General features: G+C 42.2%; 1 protein-coding gene across 30 annotated transcripts in view; it reads right to left on the minus strand.

The window, feature by feature from the left end:
* Positions 1-22,228, minus strand: part of LOC100402012 (serine/threonine-protein kinase MARK2-like) — an 85,220-nt gene that overhangs the window by 31,071 nt on the left and 31,921 nt on the right. For 13 of the 30 annotated variants that reach the window (XM_078368571.1, XM_078368575.1, XM_078368580.1 and 10 more), the window contains 2 exons: positions 20,388-21,693; positions 20,025-20,132 (listed from right to left, as the gene is read on the minus strand). In XM_078368571.1, coding sequence (XP_078224697.1) covers positions 20,052-20,132; positions 20,388-21,693 — 1,387 coding nt within the window. In that variant the 3' untranslated portion in view covers positions 20,025-20,051. Of the gene's footprint in view, positions 1-230; positions 9,705-11,575; positions 11,763-19,673; positions 20,133-20,387; positions 22,193-22,228 lie in introns of those variants that run through there. The other 17 variants (XM_078368582.1, XM_078368581.1, XM_078368578.1 and 14 more) reach the window with 14 other exon arrangements.

Here is a 22,228-nt window from a genome sequence, read left to right on the forward strand (position 1 = left end):
TAATGAGTCAATGTCAAAAAATGGTTGTGAAGAGTTGAATTCGGAATGTGAAATTGTCTCAGGAATGCTTAGACAGTTTATTTCAATTACATTTGACTTTTCATATGTGTGTGTACATACACACACACACACACACACACACACACATGATATAGAGGAATGTCTTTGCTAAATAAGCCTTAAGAAGCGATTTCAATGAGGTCCAAATAAAAATTAAAATGATAAACAAGTATTTAATCATCATTTAATTGGCAGCATTTTTTGTCTCCATAGAACATAAAATAATGGTGTTATATATTCAGTGATATCTTCGATATAATCAAGCATAGCGACTCTTTTGTATAAAATCTTAAACATTTGTATTATTTTTGAAAGTCATTCACAGCTCCAAATATTAAAACTGGTACACTTTTAATTTAAAGGTTAGCATATTTCAGTTTAGCTCTTTCAATACATGTTTACTGAAAACCTGCAAAAATGAAGAGATATATATCACATACAATGTGGAATATTAAAATATATGATAGCTCATACTCCAAAACAATTTACAGTCTGATTGATCCATGATATTACTGATCTATGATTATGAGTAACATTCATTCAAAAAATATGTACTGAGTAATTTCCATGTATCGGGTTCAGTTCTGGGAACTGGGAATACAGTAGTAAACAAAGCAACCTTCCTACCCTCCTTGAACTCGCCTTCTAGAAGGAAGACCGTCTGTAAAAGGGACATATAAGTAAATGTATATAGTGCTGGTCAGTGATAAAGGCTAAGAAACAAAAGTAACTGAAGACTGGAAGAGGACTGTAAATGTTGGAAGGAGACTGAAGTTTTAGGTAAGTATCTAGAAAGCCTCCACCAGAAAACCTGCAGGAAGTAGGGGGCAAAACAGATCACAGGGGAAAAGAAAATTCCAGTGGAGGGAACATGGAAGGCCAGAAGTGGAGGCGTGCCTGCATGTTGAGGAACGAGGAAGGTAGTCCAACTAGAGTGGAGAAAAGAGCGTAGCAGGTGATGGCATCAGAGAAGTCAAGAGCAACCAAGTCACACTGAGCCCGTGGTCAGAGTTAGGACCTCTGCTTTTCTTCTGAGTGGGATGAGAGTCATTTGCGATGTCTTAGCAGAGAAGTGACTCACTTTTCATGGGTTTGCCTTGACTGCTATGTTGAGAGGAGACTGAAAAGGGGGCAAGGCACAGCCGGTAGCCAGTTAAGAGGTGTCTTAGTCGAGGCCCAGCTGCTATTACAAAATACCTGGGACTGGACAATTTCTAAACAATCAAAACTGACTCTCAAAGTTCCAGAAGCTGTGAAGTCCAAGGTCAAGGCACCAGCATATTCTGAGTCTGGTGAGGGCCTGTTTCTCATAGATGGTGCCTTCTCTGTGTCCTCGCATGGCAGAAGACAAAAGGACCTAGCTAGTTCCCTGCAGCCCTTTCATGAGGGCATTAATCCTATTCATGGGGGTAGAATCCTCATGACTGAATCACCTCCCAGAGATCCCACCTTCTAGTACCATCAGGTTGGGGTTTAAGTTCCAACATATGGATTTTAGAGGGACACACACATTTAAACCACAGCAGCAGGTGAAAGATGAGGGCACCTTGGATCATGGTAGTGTGAGTGAGGAAGGTGAGAGTGATAGAACTTTGAATATATATACAGATTTGAGATGAAGTCTCACTCTCCCAGGCTGGAGTGCAGTGGTGCAATCTCAGCTCATTGCAACCTCCACCTCCCAAGTTCAAGTGATTGAAAACCTCAGCTTTCCAAATAGCTGAGACTACAGGTGCATGCCCCCACACCCAACTAATTTTTTTTCATATTTTTAGTAGAGACTGGTTTTCCCCATGTTTCACAGGCTGGTCTTTAACTCCTGACCTCATGTGATCTACCCACCTTGGCCTCGCAAAGTGCCGGCATTATAGGTGTGAGCCACTGCACTCAGCCAAATTCTGAACATATTTTGAAGGTAGCACCAACAGGATTTGTTGATAGATTGGAGGTGGGGCATGAAATACAGAGAGTTGTCACATGATGCCATGGTCTTTGGTCTGAGCAAATATAATGAAGTTGTCATTAGCAGGATGAGAAAGAATCGAGGAAGCACCATCAAGATCTCAGTTTTGAACACGTTGCATTTGAGATGCTGTGCTCTGTGAAGTGATTCCAGCAGGTCTAGAATTGGCCTGAACTTTTACTGAAATGAGAAATAGACCTGCATAGCATCGTTCCCTGGGAAGACACAGAACATATTGATTACTAGTGGTACTTTGTACCCATAGGTCTGTGGAGTTTTTGGATGGTTTATACTACCTTGTCAGCATTGTTGATTAGTAATGGTGAGGTTAGATTGATGGCTTGCACCTGGTTTCAGTGAGGACCGTCTCCTCCCTCACCCCCTAGAAGGCTCTGCCATTGGGCTCAGTTGCACAAGAGCAAGTGCCCAAGTGATGCCTATGGGATAAAAGGCACCCAAGATCAGACGGTCATGGTGGTTCACACCTGTAATCCCAACACTTTGGGAGGCTGAGGTCGGTGGATCACCTGCGGTCAGGAGTTTGAGACCAGCCTGACCAATTTGGTGAAACCCATCTCTACTAAAAATACAAAAATTAGCTGGACATAGCCGTGGGCACCTGTAGTCCCAGCTACTCAGGAGGCTGGGACTCGAACCCAGGAGGTGGAGGTTGTGGTGAGGCAAGATCATGCCACTGCACTCCAGCCTGGGTGATACAGCTAGACTCCTCAAAAAAAAAAAAAAAAAAAAAAATCCTGAGACCCAAGACAAGACTCCATTTGGGGCTCCCTAGTTGTAAGGTGTTCCATCTACGTATCAGTGGTTCCTGATCTGGGAGAGGGCATGTCAAGTGTGGCCCTTCCAGAGGGAGGATAATTGGAGCTTGCACCTGGCCCCTCTGGACCCCTTGCTGTGTGACACAGCCTGTTGGAAATAGATGTTCAGTGCTGCAAAGAAAAACTGGCACTGAGACAAAGTGTCTTTCAGCAAGGCAATTTTTGCCTCCTGGACTGCAGGAAGGGTACCCTCGCTAGTCATCGTGCATGAGAGTACAAAGAACAAAGGTAAACATGCAAATTTATTTCTTACACATTTGGGGTTGTCACTGCTGTGTCTGATCTCCATTGGCTGGAGCCAGACCTCACAATCTAAACTAAAACCCCATTGGCTAACAACTTAAGACTTTTCTAAACAGGTAAAAGCAGTGGAGAGCTGGGAAATGCCTGTGAGCACGTCCAGCACAGTTAAAGTACAAGGACATAAAATGTACTATGTGCCTGTAAGCATGGCATGTCTAATAGCTGCATAGGATAGGGCTTAACGAAGAGTTATTAGCACACTTATGATTTATTTTTTAACAAGAAACCAAACTTTAAAAAGGAACTTTTCTACTTCCCACACAGCCCTCGGTTGTGATGCATGCCCCTACTTCAAGCTGCTGCTATATCGTATCCTCTTCCTGCAGAAAACTGTGGATTGGTAAACACTGTCATTTGGTGACCTGTAAGTCTTTAGCAATGAAACTCTGCTCAACTGCCACCAATAAAGCAGATGCCAGTTAGACATTAGGAGGTTGATTACAGAAATGGACTCTAAAGCTCCTCTGTCAAAGATGAAGTCTATTTACCCACTCTTTGAATTGACCAGTGACTTTCTTTTGGTAACAGAATGTGGTAATAGGAACAGTGGCTGGTTCTGGGCCTAAGCCTTGTTAAGTGAAGCCAAATTCCACCTGGGGTTGCCTCCGTTCTTGTGTCTAAGTTAGATTGCAGTAACAAACTGCAATCTAACCTAGACATAAATTAGATGAAAGCAAAACTCACGAGCAGACTTTGGTAACAAATAGCTGAGTCCCAACCAGTCACAGCAACTGAGCTTCAGTCAGTTACAGGTGGCCAACTGATCAGACCAGCTTCAAATATAGTGTCTGCTGATTGGTTACTGAGCTGTAACTAATCAAGTTGTTTCTGAAGCTCATTTCTGTTCTCTGTCTATAAATGCTGCCTGCCTACGTTGCAAAGTAGGGCGCTCTCACCTGCGTGTTTTCTCTCTCTTCTTCTTCCTCCCACCCTCCCTCTCTCCCTCCTACCCTCCCTCCCTCTCTCCCTCTTACCTTCCCATCCTCCCTCTCTCCCAGGCTATCCTGATGAAGGATGAGACATGTGCAGCAGAGTGAAATCAGCTCAGTTTTCCCAGCTGAGGCCCCATACATTTGAGAAAGCCCAGAAAAGATTACTCAAGCCATTCAGCAAACCCACAGCTGACAATAGATGCATAAATGAGCTTCACCAAGCCCAGCACAAATTATCTGAACTGCCCAGCTGGTCCACATACTGTAAGCAAAAATAATAGTTTGTTATATGCACTAAGGTTTTGTGGTTGTATGTTATACAACATTATTGTGGCAATGGGTAACGGACACATATGTTCAAGTAGAGATGTCAAGCAGGCAGTCGGATGCATGCGTCTGAAGGTCAGGTGAGAAGTCCAAGCTGGAGGAAACTGTGAGAGCATTCAGCAACGTAGTGGACACAGCTGCTCCACCTAGACTCCCTGCGGTACCTTGTTTTCTTTTGAGAGCCCCACTCCTGCTTTTGCTTCTAACACCCAGCACCTGTGTCTTTTTGGAGTCTTCCCTTAGGCTTTTAGAGCTGCTTTCCCCTCCACAATCAGAAAACAAGATATACTTGGAAATTGACTTCCCTCCAGGACAGTGGTCCCCAACCTTTTTGGCACCAGGGGCCAGTTTTGTGGGAGACAGTTTTTCCATGGACCGGGCAGTGCAGGGGATGGTTTTGGGATGATTTGAGCACATTGCATTTATTGTGCCCTTTATTTCTATTATTATTACATTGAAATCTACAATGAAATAATTACACAACTCACCATAATGTAGAATCAGCGGGAGCCCTGAACTTGTTTTCCCGCAACTAGATAGTCCCATCTGAGGGTGATAGGAGACAGTGATGGATCATTAGGCACTAGATTACCATAAGGAGCATGTAACCTAGATCCATCACATATGTAGTTCACAATAGTGTTCCTGCTTCTATGAGAATCTGATGCCACTGCTGATCTGACAGGAGGTGAAGCTCAGTTTCACTCTCTGGCCCACTGTTCATCTTCTGCTGTGCAGCTCAGCTCTTAACAGGTCAGGACCAGTACCAGTCCCTGGTCCAGAAGTTGGGGATTCCTGTGCTATAAGACAGGAGGTGGAGCTCAGGCAGTAATGCGAGGGATAGGGAGTGACTGTAAATACAAATGAAGCTTCACTTGCTTGCTCATCTACCACTCACCTCCTACTCTACAGCTCAGTTCCTAACAGTACCACAGACAGGTACCGGTTCATGGCCCAGGGTTTGAAGACTCGTGTTCTAGGACAATCCTTGACCAGTGACACACAGGCACAGGGTACAGAGCAGAAGGTGTGTGAAAGCCTAGTTCTCTTGTTCCAAAAAAGGCTGGGCATATCTTAAGCCCCAGGGTTTCTGTACACCCAGGATTGGGTTAAAACCACCACCCTTTGCAAAGCCTGCCTGAGATTAAACCTTTGCTGGGCTTTCTCTCCTCTGTTTACATCTCCCTCAGCCTTACCAGTCCAGGGAGTATTTCCTTAAGAAAGCATGTGCGTACAAATCAGGCTCTGCTTCTGGGTCACCCACCCTAAGACAACACATAAGTAATATTTGAAGCCATAAGTCGAGATGAGCAATCTATAAGATTAGCAAGGGGTTTTGTATTCATAGTTATTCTCTATATTTAGCATTTTAAGCATTTTGATTCTTTTTAATTTTGCATTCCTTTTTAAAGTTTTGGAACCAAGGCAATTCTGAATGTTGCTAAGTATAAAGTCTGCCCTTGCACTGATGAATTTATGGAGCAAATATTCAAGATTCTGTCAGAGTCGGATTTTCTAACCAGGTTAACATCCCCTTGATAACATATTGGCTTCTGGATGCAAATGTAAAAATAAATAGAGGGATGGGAGTGTGTGAGACCGTGCGCAAGTGTGTGTGTGTGTGTGCACAGACACTTCTATTGAGGCAGGAATAAAGGAGTCCTATGCGTGTTATTGGCCATCAGACCAGGTGAGAAACAGCCCCATGGAACTAGAGAACACATTCCAGATTCTGGAATGTTTTGCACAGTATCTGAGAGTAATATGGTAAAGCTCCAAAAAGAAAAAATGAACACAAATACGTATCATTCAAAAATATTTATTTTAGGTCATTTACTATATAACTGTCAATGCACATGTAGGATGAACTTATCAGACATGATTCTGCCCTCTCTGCCCTTAAAAGTTTATAGGCTAATGAGGGGAGGAGAGATAGGCATTAAATAATTACCTAGATAATCCTTTACTTGTTATTTGTGTTTGAAAGAAAAAGTACGAGGCATTCTTAGGGTAAATGACTGGGGACTAACTCTCTGTGTTAGTAACTGGAGAAAACACTCTTTGGCTTGTCCAGACTCTGAGCCCATCACCAGACTCTGAGCTCCCCAGAGCAGAGACTGTGTCTTGCTCACCCTCCATCACAATGCTAGATTTGTGGCACTTTAAAAATGTTTGTTGAATGGATGCATGAGGTTACTAGTGAGGATGAGAATAAGGGCTGGGTAAAGGAGACCTAGGAGAAGAGATTTCAACGTAAGTTGAAGCCAGATCATGGAAGACCTTAAGTATCATTTGAAAAAGTTTGGACTTCATCATGTGGGACATGGGGGGGCCACTAAAAGTGTCTGAGTCAGATTGATGTGATTAGAACTGTGTTTCATGAAGGCAACTCTGGAGAGGCTGGGGGCAGGGGGCCAGCTGGGAAGTCACGTAGATTGGTGGTAGCAGAAAGGGATGGGGAGGAGGGAACAGCGACAAGGGGATGATTGGCTGCATCAGACCCTGAGAACTCATTTCAAGTGAGAGATTTGCTCTGGGGCATTTGCCACCAGAGGCTGCAGTTCACATAAACTCTCTGTAACGTTTCCTAAGAATTCTCCAGAGGCTCATGAGTTTTCTAGTTAGGTAATTAAGAAATAGTTATGTTCTCAAGAGAATAGCTGAATGCCCTAGATAATTTCTCCAATTTTGATTTAGCAAATGGGTGAGATAACTATGCCATCCTTCCTTTTTGACTGATGCCCACCTCCTTCAGACTAAACAACCATTCAATCACACTGCAGCAACATCAGTCACCGATGACGTCTTTAGAAGCTTCACTGTGTCAGCGCCTGGATTTGGGCGTCCCTTTATGAACTAGAGTTTATGGTTCATTTTTATTGCTCTATCTCCTACTCGCTGTAATTGCCATTACTGTAGATGATACCGTGGGTTGGTTTGTTCATTAAAAGTAAATAAGTCTGAAAGAAAAGGGAGCATACCAAAAACTTATGCTGTATTGCAAATTTTATATCAGAAGTCAGGAATGAGAAAATTTAAGATTCTCCAGGCACTCAAATGTTAATTTCTCTGCCCTACATATGTTTCAAAAGATATTTCAAATCTGATCCTGAATCCGAACTAATCATCCATAAGGTGGGTGGGTTAGCATGAGCATAATTTATCTTCTGGTTTGTTAATTTCATAAACAATATTTATGATTAATTATTCTGTGCACTCCTGAACATTTATGAGGGTCTATTATGTGCCAAACTCTTCCATATTTTATATCTTTATGTACCTAAAGCTTTCATCTTCACACAACTCCTGCAAGATGCTGTGTTATTATCTCTATTTTACAGTTGAAGCAACAGGCTCAGAGTGGTTCAGTGATGTGCCTGAGGCTACACAGCTCATCGGTGATGGAGCCTGTTGGAAATTGGAGTTACCTTGGCTCCAAGCCCCACTCCACTATCCTGCCTTTCTCTAAGATTGAACCAGAGCTCCACAACTCAGCAAAAAGGTTGAAAGTCTTCTCTAACGTAGGCGGATAAAATGAAAGCTGTCTTTCATGCTGCCCTGTCATCAAAGCCGAGAGCAAGCCTCAGTAAGTTTACCAGTTTGAGTGAGCAAAACAACCCGATTCCCAACAGCAAGCAGGCATGACCACTGTTGAGAAACATTAAGTTTACCCTGCCCCCATGGTTCTCTTGTGGAAGATACTTTTAGTTTCTAATTCGTGGTATTCGGGTAACAGCTGCCTACCTAGTATATTTGTATATGTAGATCACCTGTGTATTAATAAGAATCACGTGTCAAAGAGCAAATAAACACATGGATGACTCTCTGCTCAGGGGTTTTCAGTCTGGAGAGCTGTCAGCCCCACAGGCTCTCAGGCTGTTGGTCCCCAGGATAGATTCACTCCGTTGTGCTGTTTTGGTATCTGCCTCTCAAATACCTTCAGCGCCATCTGGGTGGGGGTCTCCCAACTGAGCTGGGTTTTGGTAAGAGGTGCCAAAATGTGGAGACTAAAACCCAGGATGAAGGATTGCCTGAACAATGTAAAAAGAGGCTAAGCTGAAGGTATCTCTGCAATGTTTGAAAAGAATCCCCCAGGTGAGTTAGGGGGAGCCAGAAGGAGCCCGGGGGGAGACTCCTAGGTGAATTAGGGAGAACCCAGAAGTGGCCCAAATACTACTGGAAAAAATCCCTGGGGTAAGTTGGGGAGCTCAGGAGGAGCCCAAGGGAGACTCCCAGGGTGAATTAGGGAGAACCTTGAAGTAGACCAAGAATGTTTGAAAAAATCTCCCAGGGTTAGTTGGGGGAGCTCGGAATTGGCGCAAGAACATTTGAAAAAATCTCCAAGGGTGGCAGCTGGGGGAACTCGGTCATATTGGGGTAACATCAGCCAAAGATCAAGCCAACACAGGGTTTATTTGGTGTGGTCCATTTGGACTTTGGTGTGTTTTGCCCTGGAGCTGTTTCAGACATAAGATGAGGAAAAGGATTCAGGAGAAAATTCAGGAGAAGAGAAGGAGTGTGATTAAGTATGTAAAGAAATCATGGAGCAAAAAGATAAAAAGTCAAATAAGGAAAAGGTGTGCCCATCAGCCCTGCTCAGTATCTTGTAGAGAGATGGTCAGAGCCTCCCTGATATTTCTACCGCTGCTTCTGTTGGCGTGTGTGCTCCTAGAACTATGGTAACCAGTCCAGGTGCTTATACTCCTATATCTATGGTAACCAGTTCTATCCAAGCTGGGATTCAACAAGTGGGAAATGAGGGAGATTTAGAGGCATGGCAATTCCCAGTGGTTACACACCTTCCAGATCAGCAAGGGCAAGTATGGGTTGCTTTTGAACCCCTTCCCTTCAAACTGTTAAGAGTTTAAACAGGCCATCAGTCAGTATGGGCCTGAGTTTCCATTTGTGCTAGGATGATAGAAGAGCATACCTTTTTTGTTTGTTTGTTTTAATTGTATTTGGCTCTGGAGTACATGTGCACATCCTACATCCTGCAGGATTATTGCATAGGTACCTACATGCCATTGTGGTCTGCTGTCTCCATTCCCCACCTCCACCACCCCCCAACACTTCTACATCCCCCCATCAGGCATTTCTCCCAGTGTTATCCCTCCCCATCCTCCCCGCCGCCATCCCCCCTCCCCCACACCTAGCTCTGTGTTTCCTTCCCTGTGCCCAAGTGTTCTCATTGTTCATCACCCGCCTATGAATGAAAACGTGGTGTTTGGTTTTCTGTTCTTCTGCCAGTTTGCTGAGAATTATGGTTTCTAGGTTCATCCATGCCTGTACAAAGGAAATGAACTCATTGTTTTTTATGGCTGCATAGTATTTCATGGTGTATATGTGCCCCCTTTTTTTTTTTTTTTTTTTTTTTTTTTGCCCAGTCTATCATTGATGCGCATTTGGTTTGGTTTCCAAATCTTCCCAGTCATAAACAAAACCACAATGAACATAGGTGTGCATGTGTCTTGATGATAGAATGATTTATAATCCTTTGGGTATATACCCAGTAATGGGATTGCTGGGTCAAATGGAATTTCTATTTTTAGATCCTTGAGGAATCGCCACACTGTCTTCCACAATGGTTGAACTAATTTACACTCCCACCAACAGTGTAAACGTGTTCTTATTTCTCCACATCCTCTCCAGCATCTATTGTCTCCAGATTTTTTTTTTCTTTTTTTTTTTCTTTTTGAGATGAAGTTTGGCTCTTGTTGCCCAGGCTGGAGTGTAATGGCGCAATCTTGGCTCACTGTGACCTCCACCTCCCGGGTTCAAGTGATTCTCCTGCCTCAGCCTCCAGAGTAGCTGGGATTATAGTGCCCACCACCATGCCTAGCTAATTTTTTTCTATTTTTAGTAGAGATGGGGTTTTACCATGTTGGCCAGGCTGGTCTCGAACTCCTGATCTCAGGTGATTCACCTACCTCAGCCTCCCAGAGTGCTGGGAATACAGGCATGAGCCACTGCATCCAGCCACCTGATTACTTCTTAATACATTTAAATTCCTAACTTTGGGGTGAAGTTGACAAAATTTTTGAGTTGATTATTTGTTGGCATATAGGGTTTTCATATTGAAGGCTGCTGTTCTTGATGGCAATAGAAAGAAAATGCAAGACCAATCAGTCTAAGGTGAAACAAAGTCAAGGGAAGAGACTATTAAATTTTGTGCACCCATGTACATTTTATCATCAACTACATTTACAATAACATCTTCCATAACTTATAATAATGAAAATAATTTGTGGTAGCATACACCTATAATCCTGGCTTCTCATGAGGCTAAGGCAGGAGGATCCCTTGAGCCCCCCGACCTGGTCAACATAAGGGAATCCCATCTTGGCCAGGCATGGTGGCTCTCACCTGTAATCCCAGCACTTTGGAAGGTCAAAACAGGTGGATCCCTTGAGGTCAGGAGTTTGAGACCAGCTTGGCTAACGTGGTGAAACCCCATCTCTACTAAGATACAAAAATTAGCTGGGCATGGTGGCATGCACCTGTAATCCCAGCTATTTGGGAGGCTGAAGCAGGAGAATTACTTGAACCTGGGAGAAGGAGGATGTAGTGAGCTGAGACTGTGCCACTACACTCTAGCATGGGTGACAGGGCAAGACTCCAGCTCAAAAAAGAATAAAAAAAGAGATCTCATCTCAAAAAAAACCCAACTTTACATAATGCTGTAAAAAATCATTTGCTACACCTCAGCTATTTCTGACCAATTTTTAACTACAGGCAAGAAAATCATAGACTTCAAAATGATTCATTCTGAGTTGCTAGTCTAGTCTCTTGTTTACATTACTCTCATTCTAGCGAAAGAGGATGTGATTTCCAGAGTCAACGTGCCTTCATTTGGGCTTGCTCTTTACTCTTTATCTTATTATTTTTCATTTCTAAACTCACACAGGTGCAGAGCTTTCTTTACACAAAGCAGAGCACATGGCCAAGGAAAGGATGTGATTTCCAGAGTCTGTTTCTACAACTGCCCTAAAAGTACAAATACTTTAAGAAATGTAGTAGATTGATTTAAAGTCACAATACATTATAAGTGAGAATTTTTCTCAAGATAAAACAGAAAGATGCTAGGTATATCAAAAGGGATGCTTCAGAAGAGAACCACACTAAAAGGAGATTAAACTCCCCAAAACAAAGCTTACCTACTTCACAATTGTGATGAGGGCTGGCAGACTAGCACTGGAGAGGCAGTAGAGACACAGAAAACTCACCCAGGCTGAGTGAGATAGGAGACCCAGGATCCAAATAGAAGTTCCAGGCTGTAGCATTGTCATCTATTAACTGGTCTTCTCTAACTCCTCTGAGACACACTTTCTTCACCTACAAAATCTAAGATATGTGACAGAGGGAAAGAAAGAGAATCAGTTTGATCTCTATTTTTTGGTTTAAGATTCTTAGATTATGCAAATGATCACTTTATATAGCACCACCTCCACGTAAGTACCAAACACACAATTAGTTTATGTTATTGAACACATGCTCAATATGGGCTTGAGTACAGCTAAAGAAACATAAGATTCAAGCTTTTGGGTAATCCATACAAGGAAATGATGACATTAAATACTATAAAATCATGTAAGTGATGGCATGTTAAGTTTTTCACTGATGAATAAGTGGGAATTCATGTTATATCCAGTGAAGACCCTTTCACAGTTATATTTGGTTAAGGTACCTTTCCAGTCCTGTGTTTATACAGGTAGAACCTCCTCTTTTTTTTCTTGAGATGAAATCTCACCCTGTCTTCTAGGCTGAAGTGCAATGGTGTGATCTCAGCTCACTGCAACCTCCACCTCCCAAGTTCAAACGATTTTCCTGCCTCAGCCTCCAGATAGCTAGGATTACAGGTGCTTGCCACCATGCCCAGCTAGGCTAATTTTTGTATTTTTAGTAGAGATGGGGTTTCACCATAAGGCTGGTCTCAAACTCCTCACCTCATCATCCACCCGCCTTGGCCTTCCAAAGTGTTGTGATTACAGGCATGAGCCACTAAGCCCGGGCACCACTTCCTTTTTCTATCTAATAAAATATTGGTGGGGAAAAGACCCTCTGGCATTTGCTGTCTCATTTGTTCCTTTGTTGTAGTGATAGGGAAAGCCATAAAATAATATTTCAAGAAAAAGATGAGATATAGATGACTTTTTAGATCTCCTTCTGGCCTTATGGATTTACATGTGTTTTTAGAGAATAAAGGTAAAATAATAAATATTAGGCTAAATGGTAATGTGGAAGTACAGGGATAATTCAAAGTTTAAGAATTCCTTACAGCTCATGCCTGTAATTTCATCACTTTGAGAGGCCAAGGTGGGTGGATCACGAGGTCAAGACATCAAGACCATCCTGGCCAACATGGTGAAACCCTGTCCCTACTAAAAATACAAAAATTAGCTGGGTGTGGTGGCACACACCTGTAATCCTAGCTACTCAAGAGGCTGAGGCAGGAAAATTGCTTAAACCTGGGAGGTGGAGGTTGCAGTGAGCCGAGATCAGGCCACTGCACTCCAGCCTGGTGACAGAGTGGGACTTCATCTCAAAAAAAAGAATTCCTTCCCCATGTTTAACTGGTGTGCTTTGCAAGGTCTAGATGACATCAATGATACAATTCTTGCAAGCAACAGCAGCAGGGTTCTTGGAGGTCCGTTGTCACCTAAAAATTGTTTTCTTCCCTTTATGTTGTTAAATAGACTGAAGATTTCCCTGAATGGATAATGGAATTAAGTTTCTCAAAATATGGTCCATGGACTGCCTGTCTGTACCAGCATCATTTGCGGTGCTTGTTCAAAATTTGTATTCCTGGGGAATGGAGGTTTCACCACTTTGAGACCCACAGAGACTCCATTATGCTTTATGCAGGGTCACAGATGCCTCTAGAATGAAGTAGATACTCCTTTTGAATTCCTGTGATGTGAAACTGATAGCAAATTTTAATCCAAAAGCAAAACTGGAAAAAAAAATTCATATTCTTGGTCTGTACCTGAGATCATCTTGATGGATCTCAGGTATGCTTGTATTGTATTAAACCCTCTGGTGCTATTTATACACAATAATGTCTAAAAATCACTGTCTAAATTAAGAATTCACATTCTACTGCATTGGATTAGTGATACAATGAAATTCAGGTCCAGAGTTTTTATCATTCAATATCCAAAACACATGGAAGTGACTTTTATACAGCTTTCAAAGCATAACACATGTAAAATAGACAATACAAACAAGCTTTAAAAAGAATAAAATCAATGGCTGGGTGCGGTGACTCAGGCCTGCAATCCCAGCACTTTGGGAGGCTGAGGCAGGCAGATCACAAGGTCAGGAGTTTGAGGCCAGACTGACCAACCCTATCTCTTCTAAAAATACAAAAATTAGCCAGGCATGGTGGTGGGCGCCTATAATCCCAGGTACTCATGAGGCTGAGGCAGGAGAATCTCTTGAATTGCAGTGAGCCAAGATGTAGCCACTGCACTCCAGCTTCTGTGACAGAGTGGAACTCCAAAAAAAGAACAAGAAGAAGAAGAAAAGAAAATCATTCCATAATACTGTTATCCAAGGAAAAACAATAGTTGAGGACTATTTGTGTGAATTTCCTTCAAGTCTCTAAATATCATCATATAGATCATCATAGGTTCTGAAAACTCCTAACAGGAGGGACTGTGTTTCTTCATCACTGTAACCCTAGGGGCTGTCTTTTATACTTAAATTCATAGTGCCCACACACTGCCTCTAATTAGTAGTACTGAGCACGTGCTGAATAAACAATGAGTGTATCTAATGAAAAAATGACTGAGGCAATGTATTTGCATGTCTCCTTGAGAGCAATTTTAAAGAATACATATTCAATGTAGAGAGCATATTTATTTCCTTCAAAAGGAGAACAAATGCAAAATATTCCAAAGTTTGCGCTTAGAACTTTAAGACTGTTACACATGTTCTATCTTCTATCTTATATGAAGCAAGTACTGGTGAGATTAGTGTTAAGAAATGTATTAAAATAGGGTGTTTCTGCTTACTTTTAAAATTGTGAGCAGAAAATGATTTATGATAGTCAACCTAATTTACAAAAGGAACATGGTAGCGTTTTAGTAGCAGCGGCAGGACTTTAACGGGGTTGATGTCATAACCCTATTTTTTAACAGAAAAACATGGCTTCCAAAATATTGTGACACTAGCATGGTTGCTTTGTATTTATGAATCTGATGCAGACTTCAGGCAGTAAATCTCAAAATGACTTGTGACGTGTGCCATTTTTTTTTTTTTTTAAGGAGGCTGAACACAGAAAAGGCCAAAGGAAAGGGGCCATTGTCTTCCTTACGAAGGAAGGCATATTGCTACAGGACTTGCCTCTCACAAAAGTTTTTTTGTGAGGCTTTAGAAAGTTTTAATGTGTATTAAAATGCATTGAAAAACATCCAGCTGATTAATAAATATAAAATAGTATAATTATACAGTATTGGCAGCATATTTAAGTTATGCTAGGTCAAGGCTACATATATGTAAAGTAAAAATAATTACTCAGCAAGTCAATATAGCATAGCTTTGTTTATATTACTAAGAAAATCATTTTTAATTTCAGCAAGAACTTAATGCTATATAGATTTATGTAAATAAGAACATAACCCATAAATATGAAATTACAGAAATACATATGCATTTTAATTTCATTTAAAACTTATGATGAAACATGGATTTCATTATTTATAAATGATATAACCTGGCCCTCACCACAAATAGGACTATGAAGTATGAATACAGTTGTAGGAATACATATTATCATTTACTAAAAGGTAACACAAGCCTATGTGTATTGATGAAGCAGCTATACTACTGAAACATGCCCAAACTGAATTGTGATGATTTTAAATGCATCAAGAGAGATTAATGATTAAATGGTTTCAATTGTTACATAAATTAGCAAACTGCTAGGTCATAAGTGCTGTGGGAAAAAAGCAGTGTAAGAGGATCAAGTGTGGTACATATCTAGCTGTGTGTGTGAATATAAGGCAGGTTCCAGTTTTACTAGAGTAATTAGGGTAGGCTGGGGGCACGGAGGGGAAGATCTACACAGCCAAAGGAGAGACAATGTAAAAACACTGAGGCCCCATTTGATTCTAACAAAACAATCTCACCACAGATATAATACCCCATTGAGCAGGTGTGTACAGTGTCTCAAAGCAACTTAAGCAAGGGAATAGAGCTAGTAAATAATAAAGCCAGGGCTAGAACCCAGGTTTCTTGACTCTTCATCCAGTGCCTTTCTTTTGTTTTGTCCCTCTGTTCACCAGGCACAGAGGAAGGTGCCCTGTCTCTTAGAAAGCACTGTGTAAACATCATGGATGAATCTGGAAACCATCATTCTCAGCAAACTGACCCAAGAAGAGAAAACCAAACACCACATGTTCTCACTCATAGGAGGGTGTTGAACAATGAGAACACATGGGCATAGGGAGGGGAACATCACACACTGGGGCAGGTTGGGGGTGGAAGGGCTGGGGAGGGACAGTGGGCGGGTAGGGAGGCTGGGGAGGAAAAACAGTGGGAGAAATGCCTGATGTAGCCGAAGGGGGACAGAGACTGCTAACCACCATGGTATGTGTGTACCTATGCAACAACCCTGCGGGATGTGCACATGTGCCCCAGAGCTTAAAGTACAATTTAAAAAAAAAATCAAGTTTCATTGCTTTGGGGTGGTGATTGTGATTATTATTAATCAGTTCCATGATATTTCTATTTTTAAATTTATGCCTCATAGTTGTACATTTTCCCAGGATACATGTGCCGTTTTGGTACATGTATACAATGTAATGATCGAGTTAGGGTAACTGGAACATCTATCACTTCAAACATTTATCTTTTCTTATGTTAGGAATATTACAATTCTCATCTAGCTATCTTGAAATATACAATACATTGTTAACTATAATTACTGTACTATAGACTACTAGAATCGATTCCTTCTGATATTTCCTGAAAGGCATATAAAACTCAAAGAATGGTTTCATCTTCCCTTCCCACAGCTTGTTTTTCCTCCTTCATTTGTGCCTCTTCTCTTGAATAAATTATTTTAATGTCAAACTGTCAGTTAAACTAATTAGACTTTTCTGGATATTTGATAAAGGAAAGGTAAGGATAGGAATAACCTATGAAATGGAAACAATTTCTAACGTTATAAAGGGCTGAGGAAAGAATGGAGAGAATGTGGAGCCCAGAGACTCAGAGAGAGCCTGTGTGTACCTAAGCAACAATCCTGCAAGATCTGCACGTGTACTCCAGAACATAAAGTATAATAAGAAAAAAAAAATAAAGGAAATTTGTAGATAAGGCAAAAATGTTGGAAACAGGGCTCAAGGGGTGAGGGAAAGAGATTTTAAAATATGTTCAAATATATAGTAGGAAGAATGAAGTCAGACTGAAGAAAAAAATATTTTCAAATAAAAATATGAGAATATTAGACAACAAACAACATACAAGAAAAAAGAGAATACGAATCCGATTTCAGACAGTAGACTGAAGAGCTGGTGGAATTACTAACAGCAAAAGGGAACAGAGTAGAGAGTCTGAAAGATGAGTAGCTTTCTTTTTGTAATGCTGGGTTTAAGGTGGCGGCGAGGTTCTCACTAGTGGAAAGGGTCTAAGAGCTTTAAGAGGCAAACTTGGAAGCTCTGTGCAATCTAGAGCTGTTTGTCCAATACAGTTGCCTCTAAGCACAGGCAACCACTGAGCAACTGAAATATGGGTACCCTGAACTGAGATGGGCTCTAAGCATCAAATACACATTAGATTTTGAAGATTTTCTATGGGAAAAAAAGAATTTAAAATCTCATTTTTTCTGCATTGATTAGATGATGAAATATATGCATGGACTGGGTTAAATAACATTATTAAAACTAATTTCACTTGTCTGTACTTTTTTAACGTGATTTGTAGAAAACTGAAAATTACATATGTGGCTTATGTTATATTTCTATTGGACAGCAATATTAGTTATATATTAAGATCACAAAAGGGATAGAGACATCATTCTGAGGTATCTCAACTAAACATAGATATGGAAGAAAAAAGGAAACACATCATCATAATAGTTAATATTTACTAAGCACCCCAAGCACTATGCTAGACACATAAAGGGCACCGTCTTATTTGTTCCTCCCAAAAACCTTATTAAACATCTTTTATAGAATAAAATACTGAGGCCCAAGGTCACACAGTTAAATGTCGGTGTTAGGATTCAAGGCCACGATGACCCCAGATCTCAAGTTCTAAACGGTGACAGAAATTTCAGAACAAGTATGCGCTCTAATATTTAAACTATTTATTAGAATGGTTCATTGTCAAAGTCAGTTATGTCCCAATTCAATTAAGAAGAAAAGCTACAAACGTGTGGATTTGTAACTTTAGAATTATGATGAGCTACTGATGCTGGCATATTTTCACCAGATCCGGCCATTAAAGACGTTTCTGGTGCAGCTTCTTTCCTTTTATCAATGTTTATTCCCAGAAATGCAAACCCATCAAGTTAGATGGTACATATCCAACTGTCCAACGGAGACGATCATCCACCTAATCCTAAACAGCAGGGCCTGTTTTCTGAAGACAACTAGGCAGATAATACAGATCTACTTGACGAATTTTCAACATTGTCTTTTGGAGCACAAAAGCACCTGGACCTGTCAAAGTGACTAAAACGTTTTGAAGGAAGCTAAACTAAATGGAACCTTTGTTGAAGAACCAAAAATTAAGCTTACCCAACTGATGCTTTAAAAATGGATTTTGTACTCCTTGAAAATGCTTACTTTCAAAGAACAGAAAGAAAAAAAGGCTGGATACTTTGAATCCTAGAAATCTTAACAGTAAAATCTCCTACAAATACAAATTGAAGTCAATAAAGTATCTTTCATTGACCTTTGGTTGGTTCATTGGTATTAATTTCAAAGACAAACTTTCTTTCCTTTTCACATTTAATTTCTGCTACCTATCTGGGAAAATGGTAACCACAGAACTGCTGAACTTGTATAGTCAGCTCTAATTACATCTTTTTCAAAAACTTACTCATGTAAACTTTATTAAACAATTTATTTACAATTAATACATTTTTCTAGTCTAAGTCTTTTAAAACCACTGCCATAAATCCACATTATAGAAATAGAAAAACAAAAGAAAATTTGAAAAAAAAAATAATTATTTTGAAATAAGACTAGCAGAGATATCTTACAAGACAGTTCATACTGGACATGTATTCAAAAGGGTGTCTCTCTGAACTGACCCACTAATTTATTTTAAATTAAACCCCCTAACCTTCCTCCTCCCTGGCCCACTTTTTTTTTTTTTTAAAATAAAGTAGTATGATTTCAGCTGGGCATAGAGGCTCATGACTTGTAATCCCAGCACTTGGGAAGCCAAGTATCCTGTATCCTAATGGCTGTGTTGGGGTCACGGATGTTGAGGGCTAAAAAACCATTGCTGAAGTGAGCGAGCATGCGGTTGGGACAGCTTGGAGGCTGCGGCTTGTGAATAACACAAGAGTTGTACGGGCACCCCCCATAGGTGATGTTCCACCAATGACAGTTTGTGCTGCCGGGTGGGGGTCCTCTGGTCCCAGAACCACAGGGAGAGTGCGGTCGGTATGCTCCCTAAGTACTTGGTGCAGGAGAGAGAGAAACGAAAGGTAGGAGGCCAGTGGTGGCGGTCACGCAGGGAGATTATGGGAAACCAGGAAAGGCCAGCCGTACAGCAATTCAAAGGGGCTCAGACCCATTGGCCCCCATGGGGTGGCCCGGATATGGGCCAGGGCAAGAGGTAGGAGTGTGAGCCAAGAGAGTTTTACCTCAATAGCAAGTTTGGCCAAATGGTCTTTGAGGATGCCATTGGTCTGTTCAACTTTACCCGATGACTGAGGATGGTAAGGGATGTGTAGTATCTAGATGTTGAGGGACTCGGCAATGAGCTGGACAACTTGTGCAGTAAATGCTGGACCATTGTTCAACTGGATGGTGGCAGGTAGAAATGATTTCTTGTGTAAGAAATATCCCTAGCAAATAATTGCCACTGTGAAGGCTAATACCATAGTCTTTGGTTACTTAAAATCTAAAGTCTTGTTTCTTTAGGCTTAAAAGTAATTTGTACTTGTAGTTTTTGGAGCAGATTCCAAAAAAGGAACAGGGCAGCTGGGAAGATATAAGAACCTGTGCCACACCTCTTGCCTTCCAGTGACATATTTTGATTGGCAAAAGGGTTTGTTTTGTTCGTTTTTACCTGATACTCCTATGGCCGCAATAGTAGTAGTGTGAGACAGTGAGCCTCCAGTGCTCACGGGGGTAAACTGCATGATCTTTATAGACTGTTCTCCAGTCTGGACCAGGTTTAGACCCTGGTTTAGCTATATCTTTTTCTTGCTCTCTTCCACGTCCTCCTCCATCCTTTCATTATCCCCGCTTTTCTTTCAACTAAGGCAGGTGCTAGTAAATCTGCCTTTTCCTTTGCCTCACACCTTGCCCTTCTCTTAGCCCCGGTCCTGTGCAGGGAGGGCACAAAGCAGCAGAGTGTCTGCAACCCACGTGCCACCTTTCCAATGCTACTACAAAATTTGCAAGAAGCAAGAAATGGTCATTTATCAGAATGATACATTTATTTTTATATTTTTTTATATAAAGTGCTGCAGGCTCCAACGTTGCTCCTGGGCATCTCAGGTTTCGGGCCTTCGTCCTCTCCAATCTAAATGCAGAGACATTTGACATGAACATGTTTTGCAAAATGCAATACATTCTTATTGACTCTGGTCACCCTGCTGTGCACTAGAGTCAAAACCTCTTCCTCCTGTCTAGACTTTGGTCCTTTGACCAATACCCCCCCATTCCCTCCCTCTGCCACTCTCCGGCCCCGGAGATTTGCCAATTAAAACAATACTAATAAAGACAGAATAAATATAGTAAAATGCAAGAAGTGCGGCTTCACCGCCCACCTACTTACTTTTTCTCTTGGGTGGGCCCTCTTACTCTGCCTCTTGGGTGGACAGAGGCAGCAACAGCATCTCCTTATTATGGCAATGCACCTTCGGGCAGCCCTGCGGCAGCTCCAGCCTCTTCTTGGCCGGGCCAACACAGCCTCGGGCTGCCCAGCTTGGAGGACGCTGCCTTCGTGTGCTGGTTGTTGAGCCACGGTGCTCTGGGTGGTGATCTGGGTGGAGGCGGCCGTGAGGTTATGCGGGAGGGCTGGTTGAGCCAAAGTTTCTAAATTTTCACTGCCGGTGGAGCACTTGCTGGAGGCTGCAGACACGAGGTCACGCTGGGGGGCTTGCTCTGCCAAGGTTTCTAAAGCACCACCACCGCCTATGGCGCTTACAGTGGAGGAGGCCACACGGTCACACTGGAGGGCTTGCCGTGCCAAGTTTTCTACATCTCCACAATTGCGCTCGATGGTCAGGGAGGCCGTGGGGGCATGCTGGGGGTCTGACTTCCTGTGAAGGCCGGCAGGTGAACTGGAAATCTCAGTGACTAAACATGTAGGATCCCCAGGAGCAAGAGACTGTGGAGTGGTAATGGATGGCTTTTTTTCTCCATCTACAATACGGTAGGTGGCCATGGGATAATTAAAGACGTGGCCTTCAATTGCCTTTACGATGTTTTCTGGCTTCAATCCCATGGCCACCAAGAGCCTTATGGTCTCACAGTTCGGGTGGTCTTCAATCGGCTCTTCATACGTCGCTGGAGGCAAGTCCTGGCCGTTGTTCACCCACGGGTCCCTCAAGACTTTGTCTGCTGTCGGCCGCTCATTGGGATTAGATATTAAAAGGTTTTTAATTAGGCTTTTTAGGCCTTCTGAGAAATAGTGCCGAATAACATACTGGCCAGATAGAATGAGGGATATCAGTTGGAAACGACTCACTGCGAAGAAGGGCAGTCTGTTGGACACCATCTGGTATAACGTGACGCCTAGGCTCCATATGTCCATGGCGGGACATTCATAGCCCTGGGCCCCAAAGAGTTCTGGGGCCATGTAGGGGAGGGTCCCATGACCTGCTCTCAGCCTCTGCCCCTCATAAAAAGTTATGGCTGATCCAAAATCTGCAATTTTTATGTTCCCGTTGCCATCTAACAACATGTTGTCAGGTTTAAGATCTCGGTGAGCGATGCTTCGGCGGTGGAGGTAGCTCACGGCGGACAGCATTTGTTGGAACTTGCCTCGGGCCTCCTCCTCCTCCACTATGTGGTGGTCAAGCCAGTTGGCCAGGCTTCCTCCTGCGGCATACTCCATAACGAAATGGCACGCCTCTCTGCTGTTAATCATTTGGTAAAGGTTAATGATGTTGCCGTGGCGGACCGACTGTAAAACAGTCATCTCTCTGTGGCTAGAGAGGAAGCTGGTTCTGTTGATTGTTTTCACCGCCACCCGGATGCCAGTCATTAAGTGGCGGGCCAGCGTGACCTCCCCAAAGGCACCACGGCCTATAAAGTTTAGTATTTGATAATAAGGTGGCCGCAGGGCAGGTGAGGTGGAGGCCAAGCCCTGCCTCATGGTGCCTACTTTGTCTACACTAACTATATACAAATAACTACTCTAACTCTATGGACTACGCTAAAATATTAACAATACTAACTATCCCAAAGAACACTAAAATGCTAAGAAACAGTACCAACTATATTAACTATACTAACTAAAAAACACAACAACGCCCCTCCCACAAAAACTCCCCCCACCCCGCCAAACAACTCGTAATCGCTAAGCTGGTCTGAGTCCACAGGTCACCAAAAAAGCTTCCAGGGATTTCTCAGACCAAAAACCATGACCCAGCCAGGGCCTTATATAGGCCT

The sequence above is a fragment of the Callithrix jacchus genome, chromosome 4 (assembly GCF_049354715.1).
Source record: "Callithrix jacchus isolate 240 chromosome 4, calJac240_pri, whole genome shotgun sequence".
NCBI classification, from domain to species: domain Eukaryota; kingdom Metazoa; phylum Chordata; class Mammalia; order Primates; family Cebidae; genus Callithrix; species Callithrix jacchus.